The following is a 26,994-nucleotide window of genomic DNA, read 5'->3' as shown; positions in this document are numbered from 1 at the left end:
TGGTCATGAGGAGCTGGGCTGCAGGCTGCTGACATGCTGCTGTGTTGTCTGGTAGAAAATGTTGGATCAGATTTACAGGTGGACTTTATTTGGATCAACTGATTCGTTAAAGGAACAGGTCATAATCTGTTGTCACTTGATGAAGAAATGGTGTTTGTAGAACTGTTGGAAAGGAACTTTTTCTCTGACTGTTGACAAAAGCAGCAGGATGAATTCTCACGTGTTCAGAGCTTTATTATCTGCTCACAGTGTTTCACAGTGTAGATGGACAGTGACTCAAAGCACACTGTGAACGACACACAAGACTTTTTCAAGGCTCCACAGTTTCATGTTGTTCAATGGCCAAGTCAGTCATCTGACCTGAATCCAGTTCAACTTGGAACTGAAGCCAAAGCCCCCAAAAACCAAGCTGAAGTGAAGAGAGCTGCAGTAAAGGTCTGGCAGAGCATCACCAGGGAAGAAACCCGGCATCTTGTGATGTTCATGGGTTTTTGACTCGGAAAGATTTGGAACAAATCGACAATTGACCTTTATTGTTCTTAATATTTGTGAACCACTAAAATTGGGGGTCTGTGAATAAAAGTGTGTGTAGTTCCTCCACTGTTCATCTAATGTTTTGGAGCAAAGCCTTAAATGAAAGCTGACAGTCTCCACTTTAAGCACATTTTGATGGTTTCACTACTTATCCACTGTGGTGGGACAGAGAGTCAGAACCATGAAATCTGTGTCCCTGTTCAAATACTTATGGACCTAATGGTGTGTGTGTGTGTGTGTGTGTGTTGCTTTGTGTCTCCATAATGTCAAAGTGTTATAGAGGATCAGTTTAGACCATTTAGCTGCTGCCTCCATCTCATTCTGCTTTTTGATCAAAATATAAACTTCATAATAGATCTTTAATTATACTTGAAAATCAATATTTATATATTTTCTCTTTTATCTGTGATCACAGACTTTCTGACTGTGGACTCTCAGAGACTCACTGTGAAGTTGTGGCTTCAGCTCTGAAGTCCAGCCCCTCCCATCTGAGAGAACTGGACCTGAGTAGAAACATCAACCTGCAGGATTCAGGAGTGAAGCTGATTTGTTCTGGACTGAAGAATCCAAACTGTCTCCTGGAGATTCTGGGGTCAGTTTTCCATCTTAAATCCATAAGTGAATGTTCAGGTTTGGTTTGGTTCATTAGTTTCTAAGTTTGTCTGAGCACAAATGTGAAAACCATTTCCTCAGGTCAAATCCCTCAACACTATGTGGGACTTTAAGTTGAGTCCACATAGAAAAGTGAAATAAGTCCAGATGTCTCCATGTTTGCAGACTGTACTTGAAGGAAAGTGGTGCTGAGGAGGAACAGGCTGACAGTCTGATTGGGCCTTGGACTAGTACCTTGTCTGCACTAGTAGTGGACCATGAACTTAAGGAAAGGCCAGTTTTTCTCAAGTGTTAAAGATGAAACTTTGTTTCTCTGACATTTGTCTCCTGACAGCTGGAAGGTTCCACACATTCAACAGTGGTTTCTGCCTTTGGCCTTTATGCACTGAATCTTTTCCCACTGTGATGTTGTGGAGATGGTGAAAGAGCTCAATTCTTTGCAAACTTGCATTTTTTTTGCATTTTTTACCAATGAAGCTGCTCATTCTGGAATCATCCACAACCGTCGGACTTTTCTTCACTTTTCACTCTTATTTTGTATTTTCTCAATGAGCTTCAATTTACAAAATACAGTGAAACATCTTTTCTTTGTCCTTTTGTCAGATAAATCAAAGTGAATGAACAAATCCCAGATTGGAGTTTTTATTGCAGTTTGGAAAAAGTATAAAAAGTTTGTAGATGAAAAAGTGTCCAATAGTTTTGTTAGTGTTGTTGAGAAAAACCAAAGGCTGAATGTCGTCTCAGTATGAATCAGAGCTACAGTGAACCTTTGTAGCAGCTCTTTAAATTCCACTGCTGAGGATATGATCAGGATTTTGGTGGTTTGGTCACTTTGACCTTGGAATCAACCAGTTAATGGTGGATTTTGTTGTAATTATTCACAACTCCAGTTAGAAAGAGGATTCAGGAGGAAGCTGAACTCTGGTCATTTATTTCACAATAAATCATGTTTCAATGCTCATTTGGAGGATTCAACCTTTACAAACAACAAGAAGTTCTTTCAGTCTGACATGTATAATAGGAGCTCAACTACATGATGACTGAATGATTCATGAGGCTTTTATCGGGAAATGTTTTTCATATTTCAATGCCCCTTGTTAAGGTACTATAATCTATATAGTATAGTATATAATACTTTAATATAATCTGATGCTCTTATGAGACAAAGCCCTTTTTACTGGATCAGTTCCGGGGCACAAAGCAGTATTAACAGTAAAAGTGGTCTAGAACCAAAATTTATTAGTGCGTTGAAGTTTGATCCATTTCAATGATGAGTCAAAGTATTGTAGGAAGTTTTTAGTCTGTCAGATGTGATTTGATGTTTGTCTGATAATTCCAGAGGTGAGTGAGGTGAGCAGCATGTTCTGAATCTGTGCTGACATGAATAGGTGTATGAATGTTGTGCTGATATTTGGATGATGTCTGTAGAAGTCTGACATTCTGATGATCCACAATAACACAAGGACAAAGTCCCTCTAACACCATTGATTAGGACAAATCTGATTGTTACTAATGATTTGATCCACATCTTTGATTCTTTATTCAGATTGAGTCACTGCAGTTTGTCAGAGATCAGCTGTGATTCTCTGGTCTCAGCTCTGAAGTCCAACCCCTCCCATCTGAGAGAACTGGACCTGAGTGACAACAAGCTGCAGGATTCAGGAGTGAAGCTGCTGTGTGGTTTTCTGGAGAGTCCACACTGTAGACTGGAGACTCTGAGGTCAGTTCACTGACTGATACTAATTAGATCTTTACACCACAACTGAAGTAAATTAATTATAAATCCAGTTTCCAGTAAAAGCTGGTTCACTGTGTAAAATGAAAATACAGACAATGCAATGATTTGCAAATCATATTTATATTAAATAGAACAAAGACACATATCAAATACTGAAATTGATACATTTGTTTTTTGTTTGTTTTAATATTTGCTCATCTTGAATTTGATGCCAGCAGCACATTTTTAAAAAGGGACATGTTAACCACTGTGCTGCATCAGCTCTTTTTCATCCAAACTATGTGTTTGGGTACAAACAGGACCAGCTGCTTAAATGTGGACTGGAACCAACCAGTTACCTGCAGTTATCTGTAAATGAACCTCGTAATTTGATAAAATGTGAAAATGAACAAAACCCAACAGAGAACCAGCTCCAGTGTTGCACTGGTACCATTCACCCGTCGAGCCTGAAGCAACTGGTCACTGTGAGCTCAATAATGGAGTTTCTGAAGTACTTTAAACAGGGAGCTTCAAGTTCATCCAGGTGAACTGTTGATGATCATTATTACAGTGAGTAAAGATTCATGTTGGAATTTAAAAAGACGCCTCTCTTAAAAACCCAACAGAGTGGGTGAAATCTGAGGGACAATCAGCTGAGTGGCCTGGTGTGGGTTTGAGTGGGGAGCAGAGATTCTCACCGCTCATATGGTCTGGACACAACACAAGGACGTATAGAAATGTCCTGCAATAAGACACAACACAGGAGCCCAGATGACCTGCACCTCCCCTTTACATGAACAGTGACAACCATCTGATTAAGACCTTGTGGACTTAGTTTCTTTGATTACAGCGTGATTTGTCCGTTGCGTCTCTAAGTGCATGGTCCAGTTGCTCTGTCCTCTCTGACTGAGGGACATAGTGAGTGAATGAGAGGAAGCAGCGTTAGTGGGAACAAAGCAGAAATAACAGAAGAAAAAGGTTCAGTTCTAAAACACAGACATGGTCACAGCTTCACAAAACCCTGCAGGAAGGATTTGGTCTCAGTGTGTGTGTGTGTGTGTGTGTGTCTTCAACCTGAAACTGGATGCACGTGATGTTACAGTGCAGAGCAGTGACACTGAGTAAAATAAATTGGATTGATTGTGATAGAAATCTTTCTAATCTAACATATGGTTGTGAGTGAATTCTTAGGTGAACCCAGTGACCCCCACCTCTTCTACAAATATTGAAATTAGGAACAAGGAGCTGTTTTTGGAGCAGCTCTGAGCCATAACAGCCAGTTCCCTTCAAAGAGCCTTAAGTCCCATCTCTGATGGACATGCTTGCTGTTGTCTTAGGTTTGTGATGCACAAAGTTACTAGAGTCAGAGGAAGAAGAAGCTCTTTCATTGGTTCTCTGCGTTGAACCCATCCCCCTGGGGGAGCAGTGGGCAGCCACAGGCAACACCTGGGAGCTAGTGCTGAGTGTCCTGCTGAAGGACACACCTGGTGCATGGACTGGGATTTGAACTGGGAGACTTAAATATCCCAGCTTGATGCTCTACCCACTGATCCACCAGGACGCAGTGATTTGGAAAATTTCTGTGACCCCATCTTAATAAATTGTCCCTAAACTTCCATCCAACCTCCTCAGGGGACAGTCGGTGACTTTCTGCATCACAAACGTTTGGTTCCAGTGTGTCCCAGCCATGTGTGTTTTTTAAAAAAAGCTCTTCATTTGGTTGTGTGGTGGCTGTTGGCTTGTTTCTCAAATTGCAGTGCTTTGAGCTCTCAGGGCCACCGTACTAAAAGCTACACTGTCATTCACTTTAAAGCACTTTCTTTGAAATTTGGCCAAACGAATGTCTCATAGGACACTTTCCCACCTCCCTTCAGTCCATTTTGAATGAGCTTGAGTTCAGAGGAGACAGAGTTTCTGCATCGTGTTTCTTCCCAGAGACAAACTGTGTCCATTGACAGTGGATTTGTGAGGTTCCTGAGTCCACGCAGTGACTTTCACTACAGAAACATGTGTGTTCTTGATGCAGTGGCCCCTGATTGTGTAGGATGTGTTGTTGTGTCAGCTTGACTGCTGTTGTTGGTCTTTTCCAGCCTTTTGTTGCCTCTGAACCAACTTTTTAGAAATATGTTTCTGGCAAATACAGAACAATCAGATGTTTCAGTTTCAACATGTCTTTGTACTATTTAGAATCAAATAGGTTTCAAATCTGTTTCTTTAACTTTTACAGTGTCACAACTTTTCTGGAAAAGGGGTTTGTGCATTTTAAAGTTGAATGTTTCTTGTTTTATCATCAGACCAACTGTGCAGAATAGAAATGATGCGTCTCAGTGTTCACTTCCCGAATATAACACAGGATAAGAAGAAATAAAATAGTATCACACTATCAGCTGATAATTATGCTGTATAAAATAAAGACTTTGAGATTTAATCATATACTGTATGATGTAGGATTTGGAACCATAAAAACTATTTGTATTTTTTCATAAAGATGAATTTTCTTGTTAAATGAGTTGAAAAATGTTTAAAGAACCAAACTGTTGTTTTTCCATGTTTCAGTCCATGAAGTGAAAATTGTTTTTATTTCACATTTCTGCTGAACATTTTCCAAAGTTTTAATTAAAGCTGAGCTGGTCTGCAGGACAGAGACCAGGACCAAGCAAGACCTTTATACTGGATCAGTTCTGGTTCTTTAAAGTTTGATCCATTTCCCTGATGAGTCAAAGTATTGTAGGAAGTTTTTAGTCTGTCAGATGTGATTTGATGTTTGTCTGATAATTCCAGAGGTGAGTGAGGTGAGCAGCATGTTCTGAATCAGTGCTGACATGAATAGGTGTATGAATGTTGTGCTGACATTTGGATGATGTCTGTAGAAGTCTGACATTCTGATGATCCACAATAACACAAGGACAAAGTCCCTCTAACACCATTGATTAGGACAAATCTGATTGTTACTAATGATTTGATCCACATCTTTGATTCTTTATTCAGATTGTGGAGCTGCAGTTTGTCAGAGATCAGCTGTGATTCTCTGGTCTCAGCTCTGAAGTCCAACCCCTCCCATCTGAGAGACCTGGACCTGAGCTACAACAAGCTGCAGGACTCAGTAGTGAAGCTGCTGTGTGGTTTTCTGGAGAGTCCACACTGTAGACTGGAGACTCTGAGGTCAGTTCACTGACTGATACTGTTGGAGATTTTATTAGTTTTGTCTCCAACTGTCATTAATGAATCAATTACACTGTGAAGTTAAATGTTTCTTATCTCAACAGACTAAAAATATTTTCTTCAGTTTCAGGTAAATGTATTAAAAATAAACCTACATTTATTTAGAAAGTGTCCAAAGTTGCTTAACAAATGACTAAGACAAAAATACCAAACTATAGCAAATACAAAGAGAAAAATGTAAAAGCAGTAAAATCAAACTCTTTTTAGAACAGCAATAAAATCCTTATTAAAATCATTTTACAGTCAGTGAAAAGCTGCATTATAATGGATCTGCAACCTTAAAGAGACACATGTTTAACTCTGCAATGAAACTGTGTTGGTGAATGTGAAAGGGAAGTTCAGTCCAGAGTCTCAGTTCTGGTTCTGAGTTGAAGTTCAGCAGCTGAAGTAGATCACAGCATGAGGGAGGCAACATCATAAAGGCTCAAACTGGCCAGTTATGCAGGAGCAAGGCCATGCAGAGCTTTGAATACTTCCAAAAGAATTTCAAACTGAACATGATGAAGTAACGTGTTCACATGTTTCAGATTGGATGAGACGTTTGGCTGCAGAGTCCTGGATAATCAAAGATGATCAATACATTTTGGGGAATGTCAGACAAATATTGGGTTTTGTTGCATCTAATTATTTTTAGTCATTTGTCATTTTTCTGACAAATTAAACCTTCAGATCTCAAATTGTAAAGAATGTTGAGGTAATTTTTTAATTTCAATTCAGATTTATCACAACAAAAAACTGAAATAAACTTAACAAAACAATATTCTTTGGTTTTACTTCATATCAGTGAGCTGTGATCATTGATGTTCATATAAAAACAGTTGTATTTTTCTCACAAAGGTGAATTTTCTTGTTAAATGAGTTGAAAAATGTTTAAAGAACCAAACTGTTGTTTTTCCATGTTTCAGTCCATGAAGTGAAAATTATTTTTATTTCACATTTCTGCTGAACATTTTCCAAAGTTTTCATGAAATCATCTGTAATTTGGGATTCAAATAGTTTTTGTTCACAATAGTTTAGTAGTAAAATATGTTTTAGTTTTGCTCTTTTTAGAGAAAACACCATTGATTAGGACAAATCTGATTGTTACTAATGATTTGATCCACATCTTTGATTCTTTATTCAGATTGAGTCACTGCAGTTTGTCAGAGATCAGCTGTGATTCTCTGGTCTCAGCTCTGAAGTCCAACCCCTCCCATCTGAGAGAACTGGACCTGAGTGACAACAAGCTGCAGGATTCAGCAGTGAAGCTTCTACGTGGTCCACACTGTAGACTGGAGACTCTGAGGTCAGTAGAGGGTTGGAGTCAGTCCATGCTGCTTTCAGCAGTATTGTACTAAACCCAGTTAGTATCAAAGCAAAGATCCAGTTTTTCCTGTAAAGCTCCAACCTTCTCAGTGGCTGCTTTCCTCAGTGAAGCTGTGAGAGGAGAATGGGGACAGGCTTCAGGATTGGACAGAGAGAACAGTCAGCCAGAAGCTTGTTGTGATCATTTGTTGGAGTTGATGTGAAGACGACTGTTGTTGTTGTCTTCATGTGGACATGAAATAAAGCTGGATTCCAGCTGACAGCCTCACAACATGTATAGAGACAGTTGTCCTCATTCCTCAAATCTGATCTGATTTCAACACTAAACTATTGATCAGTTTCATCTTTGTCACAGCTCTAAGATCAGTGTGACTGAAGCCTGCAAATCAAAGAACCATGGTTCCATTTAGTAACCATGTGGTCTTTGTACAGACCAGAACCTCTGCTGACTGACAGATGATGAAGTGAGTCTCTGGAAACATCATTGATCTCCTCTGTTCTCTCTCATTCTCTCTACAGGTTGAAGTGATGATCTCTCTGTGTCCTGATGATCCAGATGTTGCAGCAGCAGCATGTTGTGTGCAGAGAGGCTCTGACTGGACCATGTTACTGGGAGGTAGAGTGGAGAGGAGAGCTTCATCCAGCAGTGACTGACAGAGGAATCAGAAGAAGTGGAGATGACTCTCAGTGCTGCAGTCTGAACTGCTCTGAGAACAGCTCCACTGTCAGACACAATGTCAAGTCCACCATCATCCCTGTGTGATCCTCTGGATCTGACAGAGGATCAGCAGTGGATCTGGATCTGCTCTGCTGCTGCTCTGTCCTTCTACACAGTCTCTGCAGACACACTGAGACTCCTCCACTCCTTCTGCTCCACACTCAACCACCTCCTCCACCTCCACCTGGATTTGACTTTGTCTTGTTTGATTCCTTCAGATCTTAAATTCATATTTCTGTTTAACTGATGTAGTGTTAAAGTGAAATGTTTCTCTCTGAACTGTTTTTTTGCCATAATAGACAGTTTCTCATTATCTTTATGTTATTAACAGATAAATAACTGAAAATAATCAAATGTGTGTTTTGTTATTAATGTTAAAAATGACAATATCTGCTCTTAGACACCTCAAGTGGAATCAGTAAAGAAGCTTCAACATCCAGGAAGAGAGAAGAACATCAACAGAGTTTCAAGTGCAGTTCTAAACTTCATACATCACACATTAGTTTTCTAAGCTTCTGTTGCTGGGCAGAACATTCTCCACCCTCAGGCTACTGCTCCCAGCACTTTTCTCCTTTTCTGGAAACCTTTTCCCTTTTCAGCACTTTGATAAGCACCTTGACTCTGGGTCACTACAGTGTGGGAAAGTCTGCTGTTAGACAATAACTGCAAACACTTCAAGACAAAACATACAATCATTTCAACATTTTTCAAAAGTATTAAGTACAAGTTTTCAGTATAACTAAGTAAAATGCTAAAAGTAACATGGAATCATTTAATCAGACTTGATTTTCCATCACATTTCCCTCCATTTGATGATATTTTAATCACAATACAAACAACAGAAGTCATCAGATGCACAAATTCACAAAGATTCAATATACATCATAATGTTTTTGTGTGACACAGACATCACTGGGTGCAGAGCTAAGTATAGATTAGAAAGTATATAGTATATTTACACACAGTGATCTTCATCACTAGAATCTGTGTACAGGTCAACATCAGGTTGTAAAAGAGGATCTAAATTCTTTGCAGATGTTGTATCACTAAGTTCCATCTGATGAGTCATTGGTCTCTGTGACTCACTTAATTAGACCTTTTACACATGAGATAAGAAAATGAAAAATCCCAAGCACAAGTGTAGAAGTCAGTAAAGACAATATCACAGGTTTCCATTTAGCAAATATCTGGTCAATCCAACCAGTTTTTACACCAGTTTCATGCCAATTCCTCCCTGAGGATCTAAGACCCTCTAGGACTGTGGTGATGTAAGAGAAATGTTCCTACAAATGAAAATACCTGTTTAAGTTGACCAAATGCTACATTCACACCTCAGCAGACCTACTGTCTGCACTGTCTTTAGACCAGAGCTTCATCAGGAAGCTGTCCCAGCAGGGACCACATAGGAGACGAGTGGTCTCAGAGACTTGCTGATTAGATTCCTGACCACTGTCTTTTCACCTGTATGTCTGTCAGGTTGATTTGATCCTTTTTGTGAATTCAGCTGCTGAGCTGAGTGGTTAAAAGACACCTTAACCTGTAAAGACTTGTCAATCTGATTGACTCCTGAGTGTAGTTCTGTTCTAGATGTTTCTCTGTCTTGCTGATCAAACTCAGCATAACCAAGACTGTGAGCTGCCTTTTGCCTCCTAAACTTGCCTCACACTTTTTGCTACAACACTATTAAAGGCCTTTCCAAGATCTAAAACATCCACCTCAAAACATTTCTTTGCTTAAAACCAAACCTCGCTGTTAACTGACCCTCAAAACAACCTTAATGTTGGTCAGGCCCATTGTTTCAATCAGGTCCTTCCTCCATGACTGTTTGTTAAAAACCATTGTGTTACTACAGTCAAAAAATTTAGAAAATAAACTAAAGAAATAAAATGCAAAGCTTTTATTTTTAAAAGCCAGGGAATAAAAATGGGTTTCAAGACATATTTAAAAACTTCCACAAAAACCTTCAAACATGACAAATCTGCACCTTCTGTCTCTGGCAACACATTGTAAATGAAAAACTCTCACCTGTACATTTAGAGCCAAACCACTTGAAAGTAGAAACAGGTCCTACACACTGAATACACTTCTCCAAAGAGGATGTTGTTGTGCACACTAGCTTGTGTCTTCGACACTGTTGGAAAAATCTTATTAAAATGAATAATTAGTGCAGCACTGTTTGAAGAGACACATAGTAATGATACAGTCATTTTAGGAACAATGTGTGTGAACAACATAACAACCATAATTCAACTTTATTTATCTAGTGATAATTCACAACAAAGTCATCTCAAGATCCTTTACAGAATAAAGTCAAGACTATAAAGATGTATAGAGAAAACCCAACAATTCCCCCTTGAACAAGCTCTAAGCAACAGTGGAGGAAAAAGTCCCTTTAATGGAAGAAACCTCCAGCAGAACCAGGCTCAGGGTGAGCAGCCATCTGCCTTGAGAAAAGAAAAGAGCAACAAAAGCAACAACAAAACATCTGGCAGGTTGGTTTGACCAGTAGCTGCACACTGGAGAAACACACAGCTCTAAAGCTGGGGACACCTGCAGAAAGGGACAGAGAGAAGGGGACAGAGAGGGACAAAGACAACTACGGGAGAGAAGACACAGAGTTAATGTCATACAGTGGTGACAGGAGAGAGTGAGAGGAGCTCAGTGCATTGGGGGGGGGTCCCCCAGCAGTCTGAGCCTGTAGCAGCATAACTATAACTAACTATATGCTTTATTAAAGAGGAAGGTTTTGAGCCTAAACTTAAAAGTAGAGAAACACACACACAAATATTCAATACTGTATGTTTCTGACTCATATGAATGAGTTTTAAATATGAGTCATTAACTCAAGCTCGGCTTTAGCTCTAGTGTGCTGAGCATCAAGTCTACTACAAGCTGCTATTAGGACTGTGGATTTAAAATGGTTTGGAAAAAGGAACCAAAGGAACAAGAAGAGGGTCTTCAGCTCTTTCAGGAATTCATAAATACTAATAAAATGTTCATTGACTGTCATAGTATTAATAATGTTAGTTTGCGTTTCTTTTCAGCAACAAATGATCTTGTTAAGAGACGACTTTCAAGCAGCAAATCTCACAGCTTCAATGAAGACAACTGGACTTTGCCATCTGGTTTTCTTTCCTTCTTTACGCTCATTCTCAACTAAGGACCACAGTTTGTTCCTACAGTCCTTCTCAGAGCACGTCAGGTCCTTAGTCATACGAAGGTTCCTCTTTTTCATGATGTCAGCAGTGCGTGAAACCTTCCACCTGAAACCTGGATGTTATATCTTTTGATCTTATTCAACCAAATTGTTGTAAATAATCTCAAAACACAAGAATTGTATCACAGAATGTTGGTCAAATTCATTCTGCATGTTAATCTTTACTTCCATCATGTTTCCACCTCCATACTTCACTGGTGGTGTTGAGCAGCCATCTATCATCTTCTCATGAGCTCTGCAGATCACATGTGTTTCACTTGGATCCAAACACCTCAAACTTTGACTCATCAGTCTACAAGGCATCTGTTTTACAAGGAGGCACTTGTGAGTACTGGTTTTCTTGGGCAGATGCTCACTTGGTCCTTCCACTGGATCTTCTGTCCTGGATCCAGTTGCAGCATGTGCAGCAAACACCTTTGAATTTCTTGGCTCTGTCTCATAGAGAAGAACCTTCCTTTCTAGAAAAGACTGACTCAGATTCTTCTTCTGACAATTTTATGCTTCCTGTTCTGCATGTGTGAGCTGGAATTCTTGTGGTGCACGACTCAAACATTTCAGACCAATCCAATGTGAATTTAGGAGCTTTGAAGACTTTTGAAGGACCTGCAGCCGCCCTGGTAAATTCCGATTTCTGTTCAGCTTTGTGTTACAGCGCCACCCTGTGGATTGATGGAGTATTGCAGTGGAAGTTGATGTTGCATGTGAAAGGTTTCCTCTCTGAAGTCCTGGTTATTACCAACATTAGCAACTGTTCCTCAGATTAGAACAGATCAATGATTGTAACAAACAAATGGCTCAGTTCTGTTCAACTAAACCCCATGAAATCAAACATGTTTCTGAGGACGTGGAAAACAATCATTTTTAGAATTTAGAAAAAATGTAAAAGCTATGTGATTTATTCCAATAACTTTGGTTTCAGTCCAGATTCAGATGTTGATCTCCTGAGAAAGAGACTGGTATGACAGGTCTTCACCCCCTGTGAATTCTGTTCATACCCATCAGAAATTTCAACCATTAGAAAACATTATCATTAAAAAATGGAAGGAGACTTTCAAAATCACTTATTTTCTTTTTTGCATATTTATTTAATGCAGATTCTTCTGAAAACTCTGTTTTTACTTTGACGTGACTGTTTTTCCGTGATTCAACCTTCAAAATAACATTTCAAAGCAAATTTGACTCATTTCTTCACAAGAAAAGCATCAAACACAGAAAATGAATAGTCAGCAGTAATGTGACAGTAAAATATCTGAATGGAAAACCAACATGCACAGTCAAAGCCCCTTCACATGCCTCATTTTGAATCAGCCAAAAAGGACACATGTCACACCACTCTTCATGACAGCACTGGCTTCCTGTAGTGCAGTAATACAGTGAGAAGTAACAACTAAGATTTGACATTGTCTTCTTTCACTGGCAGCCAGTGAATAGAAGCTTTAATTCCATTCTGCAGCACCTTGCTGTTAGTTCACGTACATTCATGTTGGTCCAGTGATTCATGTAGTTGCATGAGTAGTAGTAGTTGAAAGGATTCAAGAGCACAAGCTCTGCAGTACGTCTTTAGAGGCAACTTGTCTTTTTACAGTCATGATCACATGGTTAAGATAAACATGTAGTGACTGAATGTCGTCCTCTTTTCCTACATGACACGAGTAATAAGGCCACGAAGAACCACTTGTAGAAGTTCCATAAAGACAAATGATGAAAACATTCTGGCTGTTCTGTGCTAAGAATCACAGAAAAACTACTTGTTGCTTTGATACTAAACATCCTGTGAATCAACATCGTCCTCCTGTGATCAAGTGATGGTACTGCAGGTTTCAAAAGGCCCACAGATGTTAGCAGCACACACTAAAACTCCTCCTTAGATTCACCTTTAGAGCACAAATCAAACAACTTCTACAACAATCGGATTAGAAACACTTGAACTAAAAAAAGCAATTAAGCCGATATTGTTGTGTTATTTTGTTGTGTTTCACATTTGTTAAAGAATCACAGTCATGAACAAACTACAATCATCTACAGAAACAACAGAAGGCTGCAAAAACCTCTGTGGGATGAGAACGCGTTGACGACATAGTGTCCCTGAAATGTACTTGTCTGGAGTTTCCAATCACAAGTGCAAACATTTCTGCTTGATTAGTAAGTTTATTAGCCTGGTATTTATTGTCATTTGAAAAGGATGCTACCTGTAAAGAGCTGTACAACTGTCAATCATAGTATAGTATTTCTAGCCATTTCTAAATGTTTTTACATTCATTTGTACAGTAGATCATACTAACACTGGAAATGCAGTGTTACTGGAAGGTCTAGCTACAGTATTACATTTGGAATATACAGTAAAGTACTGTTATTGATTCACAGTAATCACCTTTTACAAGTACAGTCAAATACTGCAAACCACAGCTGCGTTCAGAAAGCTAATGCCCGTATTTATTCCCCGTTTTAGATTTGTTGACCTGATCATTTGGTCTGAGTGAAGGTGATGGATGACACACTGAAAGTAGACGTTTCACAACACTTATTGCAAAAAGAGGATTTGATCCTTTTGAAAGCAAAATGTTTTTCCCCACTGGCCACAGACCCTTATGACAAAGACTAGTTCCTTAATTGTTCAATTAGAAATCAGAATAGGTTCATTCAGATGGTGTGTGTGTGTGTGTGTGTGTGTGTGTGTGTGTGTGTGTGTGTGTGTGTGTGTGTGTGTGTGTGTGTGTGTGTCCGTGAGGGCGAGATACAAACTATTTTTTCCTACAATTTGCTTTAGTTTTTGTCGTCTGTAGTTTTAAAAAACAAAACATAAAAAACATTTTGATTAAAAAAAAACTGTCATCCTTCCTAAATCAGTTACTCATTGATGTTCTCAATGACTTGTTCCTTGCAAACTCGCAGCTCAAACTTCTTTTGCCTGTTAGAAAACAGAAAATAAATCATTAAGGTATCGTGAACACAGTCATTCACTCATTATTAGTGCTGTATTAGACACAGGGAGGCCAAGTCCATTGTCCATGTCCTTATGGTTGTCCCCTTACAGGCTGTTAAATGTTGAGTGGCTGTGGGCAAAAAGTTTCCAATAACTCTTACACATACGTGCAAACACTATCCTGAACACACATGCAAAATGTCATGTGGATTCTCCACTGGGGAGAAATATAAGGGGGCTTATGTTTCCATCATCAGATCTTCAAAACTCTGAAACTTGGTACATGTTACGTGCTGGAGAGTTATGAAATATTTTAAAAAATCAATTGCAAACACTTGTTGACATTTCTTTTCCACTGCTTCCACTCGTGAGCAGCTGCAGCAGCTGGTTTTTAGCAATCACAGCATTTTCTGTGTGGAAATGTCCATTGTAGTTTAACTTGGACTGTGATTGGATAGTCAGTTTCTGAAACTAGTTTTCATCATTGGACGTCCTCTGGACTTTGGATTCTGATGTCCTAATGCACTTTAACCTGCATTGAGCAAATCTTCTTCTTTTCCTTTGGGCTGTTCCCTTTCAGGGGTCTCAGCAGTGAATCATGTGCCTCCATCTAACCCTGTCCTCTGCATCCTCTGCATCCTCTGCATCCTCTGCATCCTCTGCATCCTCTGCATCCTCTGCATCCTCTTCTCTCACACCAACTAACTTCATGTCCTCTCTCACTACATCCATAAATCTCCTCTTTGGTCTCAAATCATGATTTCGACCTCCAGCTAATTGTGATTTTACTTTTATTCACCAGTTGTTTTCACACCTGTTCTCTTGCACTACTCTCATATTCAGGCTCCACTGGTTTTCCAGCCAGCAGCAGACTCTACTGTCCATGTCCTCTGGCCTCTGACAGCCTGTCACTCTCATCACATGCTATTATTCTTGTTGTTTTTATTGCATGCAAACAGCCTCATTAATGTTCACTAACAGCCATCTCCATATCTACTTGAATGCTATTTCTTTATTCAACGACTCTTCAGCCTTCAACAGTGAGAAGTTTTTCAAATATAATAATCAATGGGGTCAACTTACTTTTGAGCTGTGTGGTGGGTCAAACTCTGAGTCCTGTTGGACCTTGAAGGAAAAATATCAAAACTACACTAAGTTCAGTTCTCAGTGGAAATAAGTGCAGAAGCCAGACATCAGACATTTGATGAACCCTGTAATTTGAAAAAATGTACCTACATAAGAACGGTGGAGACTTCAATCAGTTTAATGATCAATTTTAATGAAACAGAAAACTTTTAAAAGGGACAATTTTACTGCCCCGTTTCATTCTGCATGACTCACATATGTTGTTATATGAACACACAACCATCCAACAAGCAAACACTTGGGTAAAATGCAACATGTAAAGATCAAATAAATCTGTTCTATCTAAATTTCCCTAAACATTTTGTCTATGTTCTGTGCTAAAAATCACAAATGCTTGTTAAGCTGCAGTTAGAACCATGTGAACAACAGTGTCCTTGTGTGGACATGTGATGGCACTGCAGCTCCAACAGAACAAACAGTGAAAAACTCATTTCAAAAAGCAAAGATCCCTGAAACACAACTCAAACAACTGCCAGTTACTTCAAATACCATCTCTTAAAGGTAAAAGCTCTGCAAATTTCCCACTTATCATCTGAACATTGACTGGTAATGGAACGATTATTGTAATGTTTAGGTTTGTCCAATTAAAGGAACCTTCACTGCTGTTGAACCTGCTTCTTGTGGTTCTTATTTGGGTAGTACATGAACATGAATCCCATTAAAGTGCCCTCTGACTTTCCTATTCAATTCAATTCAACTTTATTTATATAGCACCAATTTACAACAAAGTCATCTCAAAGCACTTTACAGAATAAAGTCCAGACTACACAAGTATGTAGAAGCAAGTGGTAGGACACAGAATTAATGGCATACAGTGGTGACAAATAAATGTATAGAGAAAAGCTAGTTAGGGTTGAGTGAGCGTAAGGAAGGTTTTAAGCCTAGTCTTAAAAGTAGAGAGGGTGTCTGCTCCCCGAATTTGGATTGGAAGCTGGTTCCACAGGAGAGGAGCTTGATAGCTAAAGGCTCTGCCTCCCATTCTACTTTTGCAAACTCTGGGAACCACAAGTAGGCCTGTATTTTGGGATCGAAGTGGTCTAATCGGGCGATACAGAACTATGAGATCTTTTAAATATGATGGAGCTTGACCATTAAGAGCTTTGTATGTAAGGAGGAGGGTTTTGAACTCTATTCTAGATTTTATGGGAAGCCAATGAAGAGAAGCTAGTGAAGGTGAAATATGATCTCTCTTTCCTAATCCAGTCAGCACTCTTGCTGCAGCATTTTGGATTAATTGAAGGCTTTTTAGGGAGTTATTAGGACACCCCAGAAGTAGGGAATTACAGTAGTCCAACCTAGAAGTAACAAATGCATGGACCAGTTTTTCGGCATCACTTTGAGACAGGATGCTTCTAATTGTAGCAATGTTCCGTAGGTGGAAGAAGGCTGTTCTAGAGATTTGTCTTATATGTGACGTAAATGCCAAATCTTGGTCAAAAATAACTCCAAGGTTCCTCACCGCAGTACTGGAGGCCAAAGTTATGTCATCTAAAGTAACTATATTGTTAGACAGCATAGTTCTCATGTTTTTAGGCCCAAAGAGGATGATTTCAGTTTTGTCTGAATTTAGAAGTAGGAAATTGTAGGACATCCAGTCCTGTCTTTTAGACATGCTTCAAGTTTGACTAATTGGTTAGTATCTTCTGGTTTCACAGATAAATAGAGCTGGGTATCATCTGCATAGCAGTGGAAGTTTATGGAATGTTTCCTAATAATTTTGCCTAAAGGTGACATGTACTGATTAAAAAGTATTGGTCCTAACACAGAGCCCTGTGGAAGAGTCATCATTAACATGAACAAGTTGGAATCTGTCTGACAGATAAGATTTAAACCAATGTAATGTGGTTCCTTTAATCCCAAATCCACGTTCTAGTCTTTGTAATAAAATGTTGTGGTCAATGGTGTCAAATGCGGCACTAAAGTCTAGTAAGACGAGTACGGACACAAGTCCATTATCTGAAGCCAGGAGAAGATCATTGGAGACTTTTACCAGTGCTGTTTCTGTACTGTCCTACATTAAAATATCTCTCTACTTTTAGCTGAAAATGCCTCCAGATGACATCACTCAGAGGAACCTTTAGTTCAGATGATGTCATCTTGTTGCTCACACTATGGGGTTTGTAATCATGGTCGACCTGCTCCTCCAGAGCTCCCCCAGGTGATATAATCTAAAGCCCTAATGATGAGAAACTCCTCTGGGTGATGTCATCCGGAGGAGTTTTTCAGCTAGAAGATGATAAATAGGGAATTCAGCAGGAAGTTTAAAAGGATTCATTGACATTTACAGCCTGAACTAAGTTGAAAATTGGTGACGTTGCCCTTTAAAGGAAGCTTAAATCACATCATGCACAAACTGAAATTATCAACAGAAATGTTTTAGGCTTTGCCAGATTAACCTGCTAGTGGACTGTGGGAGGAAACCAATGCAAGGAAGTTAAAACAAAGACTTTTTGGAGAGTTTCAATGAATGTACTCACAAACTGCAACAGTGCAGTGACGTCCGTGACGATTATATTGAAAAGTAAAGAATAAATATCAACTCTTATTGTCACTGAAGAGAAGCTGAGGTTTGTGGTTTGTAGATTTATACTAAAAACAACTAATGCAACTGAACAACAGTTGAATTTGAATTGATGTTGTTGGTGTCTGCACAGAATATTTTACATTGTGTAGGTTTTTTCTGGAAAGAGACGAGACTGAAGACCAAACTGTTCCTGGTAGACCGTCTGGGGGGGGAGGCACTGGTCCTGCACCGCAGGACTGTGACGGAGGGCAGACAGAGCTTTCAGGGTCCGGATGTCAAAACTCTGCTTGTAGTTTTCATCCTGATGGTTTGTAGACGGAAGAGACCGTCGATTGTCAAGTCTGTAGCTGCAACAGATGCAGAAACTCAGCACAACACGCCAAAGAGTAAAATTACTGCCCACCGGCTCCCTTTGAGTACTGCTAATATGTTTTTTAATAAGACCATGGAAGGAGGAACTGACACTACGATCACTCTCTGTCTCTAGTGATTTTTCATTTAAAGAAAAAACAGAAAAAGTGGTTTATAATGAAACGTGTAGAGTAACGTGATTGTAACGTGTAACACAGCTTTGACTAGAAATGCAGTGGAGTAAAAAGTACAGAGATTTGCTCTTAGATGCAGTGAAGTCGAAGTCATAGCAGAGTCACACTTACCCACGTTCCTTTGAGACAGTGTGGACTCTGCCCAGCTGTCCTGGGTATAATCCATGTACATCTGTCCCCAGACGTGATGGTCTGTGGAGAAAAGGGAATAAAAAGGTCTAAAGTATAAAAACTCCCAAATCACTGATTGTACACATTTTCTTAACATGTAAAAAAAAAGCGTCAATCATCATAAAGTGCAAAACACTGCTGAGTGTGATTTGTATCAGTGTATTAATAATGTGCGTGTGATCAGTTGTTACTTGAATTGAATTGTATGTGTATCATTTGCAGATATGAATCCATATGTGCAGTGGTGAAAAACTACCAGAACTTTACTTAAGTAAAAGTCACAGTACCACACTATAGAAATACTCCAAGTACATGGGCCTTTCTGCATAATGAGTTTTACTGTGGATACTTTAAAGTATATTTTGAGGCCAAAACCTTTGGACGTTTGCTCAAGTAAGACTTGGAATGAAGGACTTGTACCGTCCTCGTCACAGTACATTGTAGCATTGCTGATTTGTGAGTTGTTCTCCACCACCACCTCCAGGTTCGGTTTGCAGTTCACTCACTTTGGTGTAAACACAGTTGGTCCATCAGTGGGTCTGGAGGCTGGAGACTCTCTGAACTCATGCAGCCTCAGGGAAACACCAGATCCTGCCATCACTGAGCAAACATCAAGAGCAGGTCCCGAGCGCAGACTCCAGCTGAATCCGGACTGAAATGGCAGCAGTTGTGCTTAAGGTTTAAGGCCAAACTAAATGTTCAAATGTGTAACTAATGCAGGAAACCTCAACAACTTCAGGCCAAAATGCTTTAAAATCACCAAGTTGTAGCAGTGATTTTAGTCATTTGTGACTATCATCCTGAAATGTCCTGATCCCCAAAGGTTTAACCCGTGAATTCCAGCTCCTTGTACTGAGCCGGATCATTCAGCTCTTCATCTAGTACAACTTGTGGCTTCATACTTCATCCAGATTTACCACTGATTTGAACTATGATTGGCACACGGACACATCTGTCATGTAAATTTATATTAAAGCTTAGAATTTCCACAATTTACATGTTTTTGGGATAAAAATGTCAATTAACATGTGGCTGTAAGATAATCCTGTTACGACATCTCGTATTAATTCACAAAAATCTGCTCATCCCACTGTTCACGTTCTCAACCAACACACCACTAGTTCAGGTGACACACTGAGAGTTTGTTCAGCACCACCAGGATTAACACAAAGCCTGAGCCTTCAGTGTTAAACAGATACTGAGACTGCAGTAACATAAAGTATTGCAGCCTCAGCAAAAACTAGTGGAACTTGTTTTCCCAGCCACAGGGTGAAAAAGGTGAAATTGTACTGTAGAAGTGTTAAAAACACACCCGGTAAACTGGACTAAGACTGTGTCCCACGCTCAGAGGAACAGGGCTGATTAGAAAACCATAAACTGCTTATTATTAATAATGAATGTGTTTGTTCAATGAAACGAAAGCTAAACATACAAATTTGTGTATTTTTATATGAAGTAATAATAATTTATTCTAAACAAATAATAACAAGTGGTGTCCACCTCAATCAAACTACCTGCTTGGTCGTCATTGCTACAGATATTGAGAAAAACATAAACATACCTTTAAAACAAATAATAACTTGGTAACAATGATTATATAATAATAATAGAAATAATATATTGATAAATGATGATGCTCAGTTCACCTTGTGCTGAAGGTTCTACTTATAATCCACATCAAAGTACCTCCTACTCTGAGTACAGCAGGGGGGGCACCAGTGTGAGTTTTGGTATAGGGCTTGTGCCACCTCTGGCCCCTTCTGGTCCCGGCCCTGACGTCAGCCTCAAAACTGTTAAAAGTTACCTGCAGAGAAGTCAGGTGAACCTGCACCTGGATGACTGCAGTTCTTTCTTTTTTCTCTACATCCAACAGAATATTTTTTCGTAAGTCTCGATTTTATTCATCCACATGTACAAATCCACCTGATGCCGCGTTTCTCTTTCGATCGCTTCTCTGTGTTCAGGATCCAGACCAGAAAAACAACACTGGACACCAGGACAACAGAGACATCTGACACTAGACACCATAGTCTCCGTCTCTTCTCGGTCTAAATTTGGTTCTATTCAAAAGCCTGGATTGACACAACTCGACCCAGACACATTATGAAGCACTGTATAACTACTGCTGTATCAATACACCACCCACCCAGTCTACTGGGACTTATTGAAAGTATACGTTCACAGTGGGTATGTTCACATCAGCCTAAAGTCAAGTCATGGAACAACAATATCTGAAAGGATATTAACAAAGCAAACACATGAGCGCGTTTCATTGAAGTTGATCGTGTGAGTCGTAGTTGTAGAACATCAATCTGGTTTAGTTATGAAACCCATACAAACATGCAGTACAGTATGTTGCTTTGAGCCCAGTAATACTTACCTACATGTTCATGTTAATAGTTTCCTACCAGTTCTTCCTGACAAACTTTGCAGCTCTTTGTGAATTTCTGCCTCATTTGTTCCTACTTTACTTGATTGTTAGTTTCACTCAGAAATGAGTTTCCTCAACCTGCAATTACCCCTAACTTGATGAAAACTAGTAAGAAGTGAGGAGGAGTAAAATTAACTAACAGATTGAAGTTAGGATTGTTATCGGATTTTACAGTGCATCAACATCTTTTCTTCTAAGGTCTTCAGAAATGTCCTGTGTTTGAACCATGACACACTAGACCAGACTTCAGTGATGAAGACACTAATGTGTCTTCTTTAAATAAAGCAGAGCCTCCCAGACTCTCCCCTCATTATCATCCCATTGATTTAAACAGCTGACACCTGAATTTCCCCATCTAGAAGTTCACATACTTGTATGTACAGAAACACCAAGTGTCTACAGCTCCATCTCCTGGACAGAAAAGGAAGTGGACTTATCAGCTTGTTTGCACTGGACAACTACGCTTCCCACAATGCTTTGCCAGCGCTAATGTGCTTACTGTAAGGTTCATATTGCACATCGTTAAAATGACATGATGCACCACTTTTTCAAGACTAGAACAATGATGGCATGTTTTTCTGCCACTTAACATCACTTACACATTTAAATGAAAACTACAAAAAAGTAAAAGCAAAGTAAACGAAAAATCGGTTTAATATTCAGATTGAACAGAAATGTAACAAGCAAGTTTAGGCATTTTAGCATCACCACAACAAAGCTGCCATAATAATAGTTAATACTAATAATATCTTGTGTTCATTATAAAGTTTTCAGTTTGTAGCTGCTATTATGTAGAAAATGATAGAAGCACATACATCATATTTGTATTCAACTTGATACTTTTCAGGTTGTATGATTATAAGTTTTGCTGCTGGGGTAATTCAATTCAATTCAACTTTATTTATAAAGCGCCAATTCACAACAAAGTCATCTCATGGCACTTTACAGAATAAAATACATGGTATCCTTCCTCCCATTTCCTTAGTATTTATAATTTTAATAATTTTAATTAATAGTCATTTGAAACTGAAATTATATGATCAAGAATTGAAAAGCATAAAATTAACTTTGTTTCTGACATTTGATAAATACCTCACAATTATATATGACGTGTTTTATCCTTCTAACCAGTATTTTACAAGACTTGATAGAACCATGAACTCCTCCAGTGAGACTCTTACTGAAGTTTCTGGGAGAATTTATTCACCTTTGTTTTCTCCTCTGTTTCATTCTCTCCCTGAAATGAGAAAATGTCATATTTAACAGAGCTGACAGTGACAAACTACATTTGATCACATTTCATATTGAAGAACTGTGATCATTCTGCTTCACTGCTAATCTTTAATGTTTAACTTAATAACCTGGCTTTATGGTATTTTAGTTGTATGAATGTAAATGTACTTCTACAATGTTCATTTAATATACTGGACTTTCTGCACCACGTTTATTTCTGTGTTTGTATTCAACATCTTAATAAAGATCATTTAAAAAAACAACAACTCGTGATTTCCAGTAACTGGAAATGAGACGGTGCTTTCAATGCTCATCGGAGATCAGGACGTTTACAATTGGCTCAGTCTGGTCTAAGCCATATGAGTAAATGTTATTTAAACTTACTGTTGTGTTAAATCTGACTAAATTAATGCAGCTCTGCTGACGCTACACATTTTCACGTGGTGTCTGATGTAAATCTATGATTAGAAGAAGAGAAGATAAAACAACTACCCTCCAATCAGACATGGTGATTGTTACATTTCCGCCGTGACTCGTGGAACTGCATAAACTTGGACGTTTGTGATTTCCGATGGTTCCAAACGCAGCAAATAAACAGAAAGTGCGCAGTTAGTTCAGACGCCATTTTATTCAACTTTGTTTACAGCTGAGTTTCAGAAGCGGAATTAGAATCTTCATTTTATGTCGACAGAGCAGGACGAGGAAAAGTAAAGGCTGAAGCAGGGTGAGTGTTAATCCAACAATATTATTATTTGACTGTCAAAGTCTGTGAGGACCATAGAGGAAGAGAGGAGGGGGCTGTTGTTACAAAAAGCTCCGAAAACTTCTCCTGCTCTTCAGAATAATGAGTGTGTTCACATGGACTGAAGGAACCAGCTTCTGGTTTCCTCAGGTTTCTGTCCAACTGAGCATGTGTCTCCCTTTGTCCTTTCTGTCCCCCTGCGCTGTAACGTTCCTAACACACGTTTTCTGTTACTGTACAGTTCAAATCTGTGATCCAGGCTTCACAAATGAGTGGGATGGAGGAGAAAGCAGGTTACTCTGCTGCTGCATGATACACAGATTTCCAGTAACCAGCTTTAGAAAGTGTCTGTCAGTAGAAATGATGATGTCAGTGAATCTGCAGGTTTAACTACAGAAAACCTGGAATGATGGACAGTTAATCTGCTGTGAAATTATTTGTTAGTTATGTTACTGATGTCAGAAACATTCAGATGTTGCTAAAGGCAGCAATTCAATTCAACTTTATTCATCTAGCGCCAATTTACAACAAAGTCATCTCAAGGCACTTTACAGAATAAAGTCAAGACTATAAAGATGTATAGAGAAAACCCAACAATTCCCCCTTGAACAAGCTCTAAGCAACAGTGGAGGAAAAACTCCCTTTAACTGAAGAAACTTCCAGCAGAACCAGGCTCAGGGTGAGCAGCCACCTGTCTTGACCGGTTGGGGTGAGTGGAAAGTGGAGATAGAAAAGAAAAGAGCAACAAAACATCGGGCAGGTTGGTTTGACCAGTAGCTGCACACTGGAAAACACACAGCTTCAAAGCCGGGGACACCTGCAGAAAGGGACAGAGAGAGGGAGACAGAGAAGGACAAAGACAACTACAGGAGAAAACACAGAGTTAATGTCATACAGTGGTGACAATTGTGGGGTGAGAAGAGAGGAGAGAGTGACAGGAGGAGGAAAACTTTCAATTTTCAATTGATTTAAAAAAAACATAAGAATCCACAAACAGAACAGATTTGTATTTTTATTCTAAGACAACAAACAGAGAACCAGGAAGTAAAGTTTGACACATGCACAACATCCAGTTATTGATGCTGTCAGCTCGCTCTCATTGGCTGTTGCAGGTTTTTCCCTTTGCTCTACAGGATTTCAAGGTGTTTCTATGAAAGCTGATATTGGACATTGATTTTGGAGCCTGGATTTTGGTGTCTCAGTGTCTGCAGTGATTTGCAGTATGTGCTCAGTGTTATACTTTCTGATCCTGATCCTGTGTCTTCACAACTAATCTGGCTTGTTGTTACTGAGACGTCATCAGATGCTTTGGAAAACCTCAGTCAGTGTTTGTCTTTCACTGTCCAGGCCTTCTGGACAAGTGTCAAATCAACGTGGTGTTGATGATTGTCCCTTACTTTGCACTTCTACGTCCAGGTGAAACCTAGAATCTCTCCAGAGTCTTCTGGGTCTACCCTGGGGTCTGCTACCAGCTGGACATGTCTGACAGACCTTTAATGTGAGTCCCCCAGTGTGTTCACTTGGACCAGGTCTCATTGATCCATATGATCACAAAGATCACAGGTTACCAATAGTACTGATTGTTCTTTTGATTGTACTTTTACTGAAATCACTCTATAAATAACTCATCTTGTCCCAGTGTCTGAATGGTGACGATGGAGAAGGATCCAGAAGAAGAAAATGGAAAATGTCCATGTTTGCGGTCGTCTCCTGCCACTAACTGAGGATGTGTCTTTGTCTCTACAAACTGTCCAAACTGGAGCTCGTGAAGCTTGAACTGGTTTTTGATGCTTTGTAGTTTTGCTTCCATGAGATGTTGCTTTCAGCTGCCATCAACAATGTCTGACGTCACTCAGTCACATGTCATGTAGAGTTCTGTCCTCAAACAGCATCATCTGAATAGAGCAGCTGGATTCGATTCAAACTCACTACAGATTGTAGTGACTCATGTAGAGCAGGATGATCATTTACTGTGTGACACAGGTTTGATTTGTCAAATGCTGCCTCACAGCACTGCTCACTCAGCCTGTCATGCAATGGTCCACACGTCAGCCACTGACCTGTTTCTGTGGCCTTTCTGAAGCACAGAAGGAACTTGGATGGAACAAGGGTTCATTGCTCAAAGCGTTTCAACACAGTCCTCTTTGGTGACATCTGGTGGCCAAAAGTATGAGGAGCAGCTTGAATCTCCAACTTGACGTGAACGGCTTCATTATGCTGTGACTCTACAGAGTTGAGTTGACAGCTTCTGTTTAATATCACGTGTCAGTTGTGTCTGATGTCGTGCTGTCGTTGTGCTGCTTTGAACACGTGAAAAAACAATGTTCTGTTTATTTGATTCATAAATCATTTGGATGAAGAAGCTTTCCTTCATGGTGGGGTCTCCCTTTGCTTCTTGACGTTTGGAAACATAATAGATGAAAAACATTATCTCTAATAATGTAACATCATCTTCTAATAGACTGGGAGTGAGCTTGTGCTGTGAGGTTCCTGCCTCCACGTGCTTATGTGCATGAAATGCAGTTTAGTATCTAAGCAGGAATATCCAGTGTCTACAGTCTGTACACGATAACACATGAGTCCACTATGAAGCAGGAGCCCAATATCTCAGCTCAGTGGGTTTCTCCCCTGCTGTGAGCCTGCAGTGGAAACTCCTGTGATCCCAGCAGAGCGAAAGGGGCTTCAAATAGTCCAAATGGACAAATAGTATTGTTGTGATTTAATTTACGGGTTTTTTCTTACTTATTGACCAGTAGTTTGTGTTTGCTGTGATGGAAGTTCTTTCATTTATTTTCTACTTTTCACGTGAAGAGCAGCTGTAAAATAGCTAATAAACAGTGATAGAAAGATTTAGACAAATGAAAAAAATGTTTCTATGATCACATTGATCCAGTTCTAATTTCTGGCTCTGTGTCTTTACTCTGCATATAGTGATGAACCTAACATGGTCCATCACATCAGCAAATGTGACACAACAGTAACTATTACTTCTGTTAGGGTTTAGTTTTTTTGTTCAAACTCCATGTGGCTGTGATGCTGATCTGTGTGTGAAGAAATGGAAATGTTGGTGGGGGCTGTACTGGGGGATTATGGATGTATTGGTTTCATGTGCTGCTTCTCATCAGTTAAGTTAAAGCTGATTCCTGAGGGCTGCATCCCTGCTGGTTTTCAAACTGTTCCTTTATCTTTCCACACTCCCCCCTCGTTTAAGAATCTGAGGGACTGAACACACCTGATCCAGGTGATCAGCAGTGGGTAGGACAGGGACAGTTAAACAGTGTTGCTTAAATATGTTTGTCCATCACTGGTTTTAATGTTAAAACCACCTTTTCATTTAACAAGATGAAGCCAGGAGACATGATCTGTGTGAACAACTCAGACTCATGATTCCTGTAAGAAAAACCACTGAAAGTGTTCAGTTAGTTCAGCCTCTGTTTAGAGTGAACAGAGCAGGAGGCAGAAACCTGAAGGCTGATGCAGAGTCAGTGGAAGGTGGAGGGAACAACAGCAAAATGTATGTTGCCTTTAGTTGTGACCTGTGATTTCTTTCCAGATTCAGTCACTGGTGATTAGTACAGTGATCCTGACATTCTGCAGACACAGGGAACAGTAACCTCATGACATCAATGTGGCTGCAGTTTTTGGATCAGGTGCTGCCGTTGCTCTCTGACTGCTAAACCTCAGGGCTTCACATAGACCTGAGACTGTGTGTCATGTGATTTCCTGTAGAGAGGAAAGAGAAATGAACAGTGTGCAGATAGTTCAGACTGGACAATTTGAAATCAACCGAGCAGAGAGAAGAAAAGTAGAAGCTGAGGCAGAGTGAGTGTTAACACAACATGATTATTGTCCTAGTTAAGTGTCTCTGTGGACTTAAAATGATCCATCTATTTGTGTGTGTGTGTGTGTGTGTGTGTGTGTGTGTGTGTGTGTGTGTGTGTGTGTGTGTGTGTG

At 39.5% G+C, this 26,994-nt stretch overlaps 1 protein-coding gene and 2 long non-coding RNA genes across 8 annotated transcripts in view; 2 read left to right on the top strand and 1 right to left on the bottom strand.

Moving 5' to 3' along the window:
* LOC137124438 (protein NLRC3-like) overlaps positions 1-26,994 on the top strand; it is a 176,426-nt gene that overhangs the window by 38,255 nt on the left and 111,177 nt on the right. For 2 of the 6 annotated variants that reach the window (XM_067499431.1, XM_067499429.1), the window contains exons 1-2: positions 24,451-24,538; positions 24,680-26,862. In XM_067499431.1, the coding sequence (XP_067355532.1) occupies positions 26,783-26,862 (80 nt within the window). In that variant the 5' untranslated portion in view covers positions 24,451-24,538; positions 24,680-26,782. Of the gene's footprint in view, positions 1-2,692; positions 2,867-5,851; positions 6,026-22,658; positions 23,023-24,450; positions 24,539-24,679; positions 26,863-26,994 lie in introns of those variants that run through there. The other 4 variants (XM_067499432.1, XM_067499430.1, XM_067499433.1 and 1 more) reach the window with 4 other exon arrangements.
* Positions 11,804-26,994, bottom strand: part of LOC137124518 (uncharacterized) — a 49,226-nt gene continuing 34,035 nt past the window's right edge. Inside the window, exon 3 of the long non-coding RNA XR_010913967.1 lies at positions 11,804-13,373. This is a non-coding gene — a long non-coding RNA (uncharacterized lncRNA). The remainder of the gene's footprint in view (positions 13,374-26,994) is intronic.
* On the top strand, positions 23,029-23,781 carry LOC137124524 (uncharacterized). Its single transcript, XR_010913979.1, has 2 exons — positions 23,029-23,190; positions 23,282-23,781. It is a non-coding gene; the product is annotated as an uncharacterized lncRNA (long non-coding RNA).

This window comes from Channa argus, chromosome 3 (genome assembly GCF_033026475.1).
Source record: "Channa argus isolate prfri chromosome 3, Channa argus male v1.0, whole genome shotgun sequence".
Lineage (NCBI taxonomy): Eukaryota > Metazoa > Chordata > Actinopteri > Anabantiformes > Channidae > Channa > Channa argus.
This window is presented reverse-complemented; position numbering and strand designations above follow the sequence as displayed.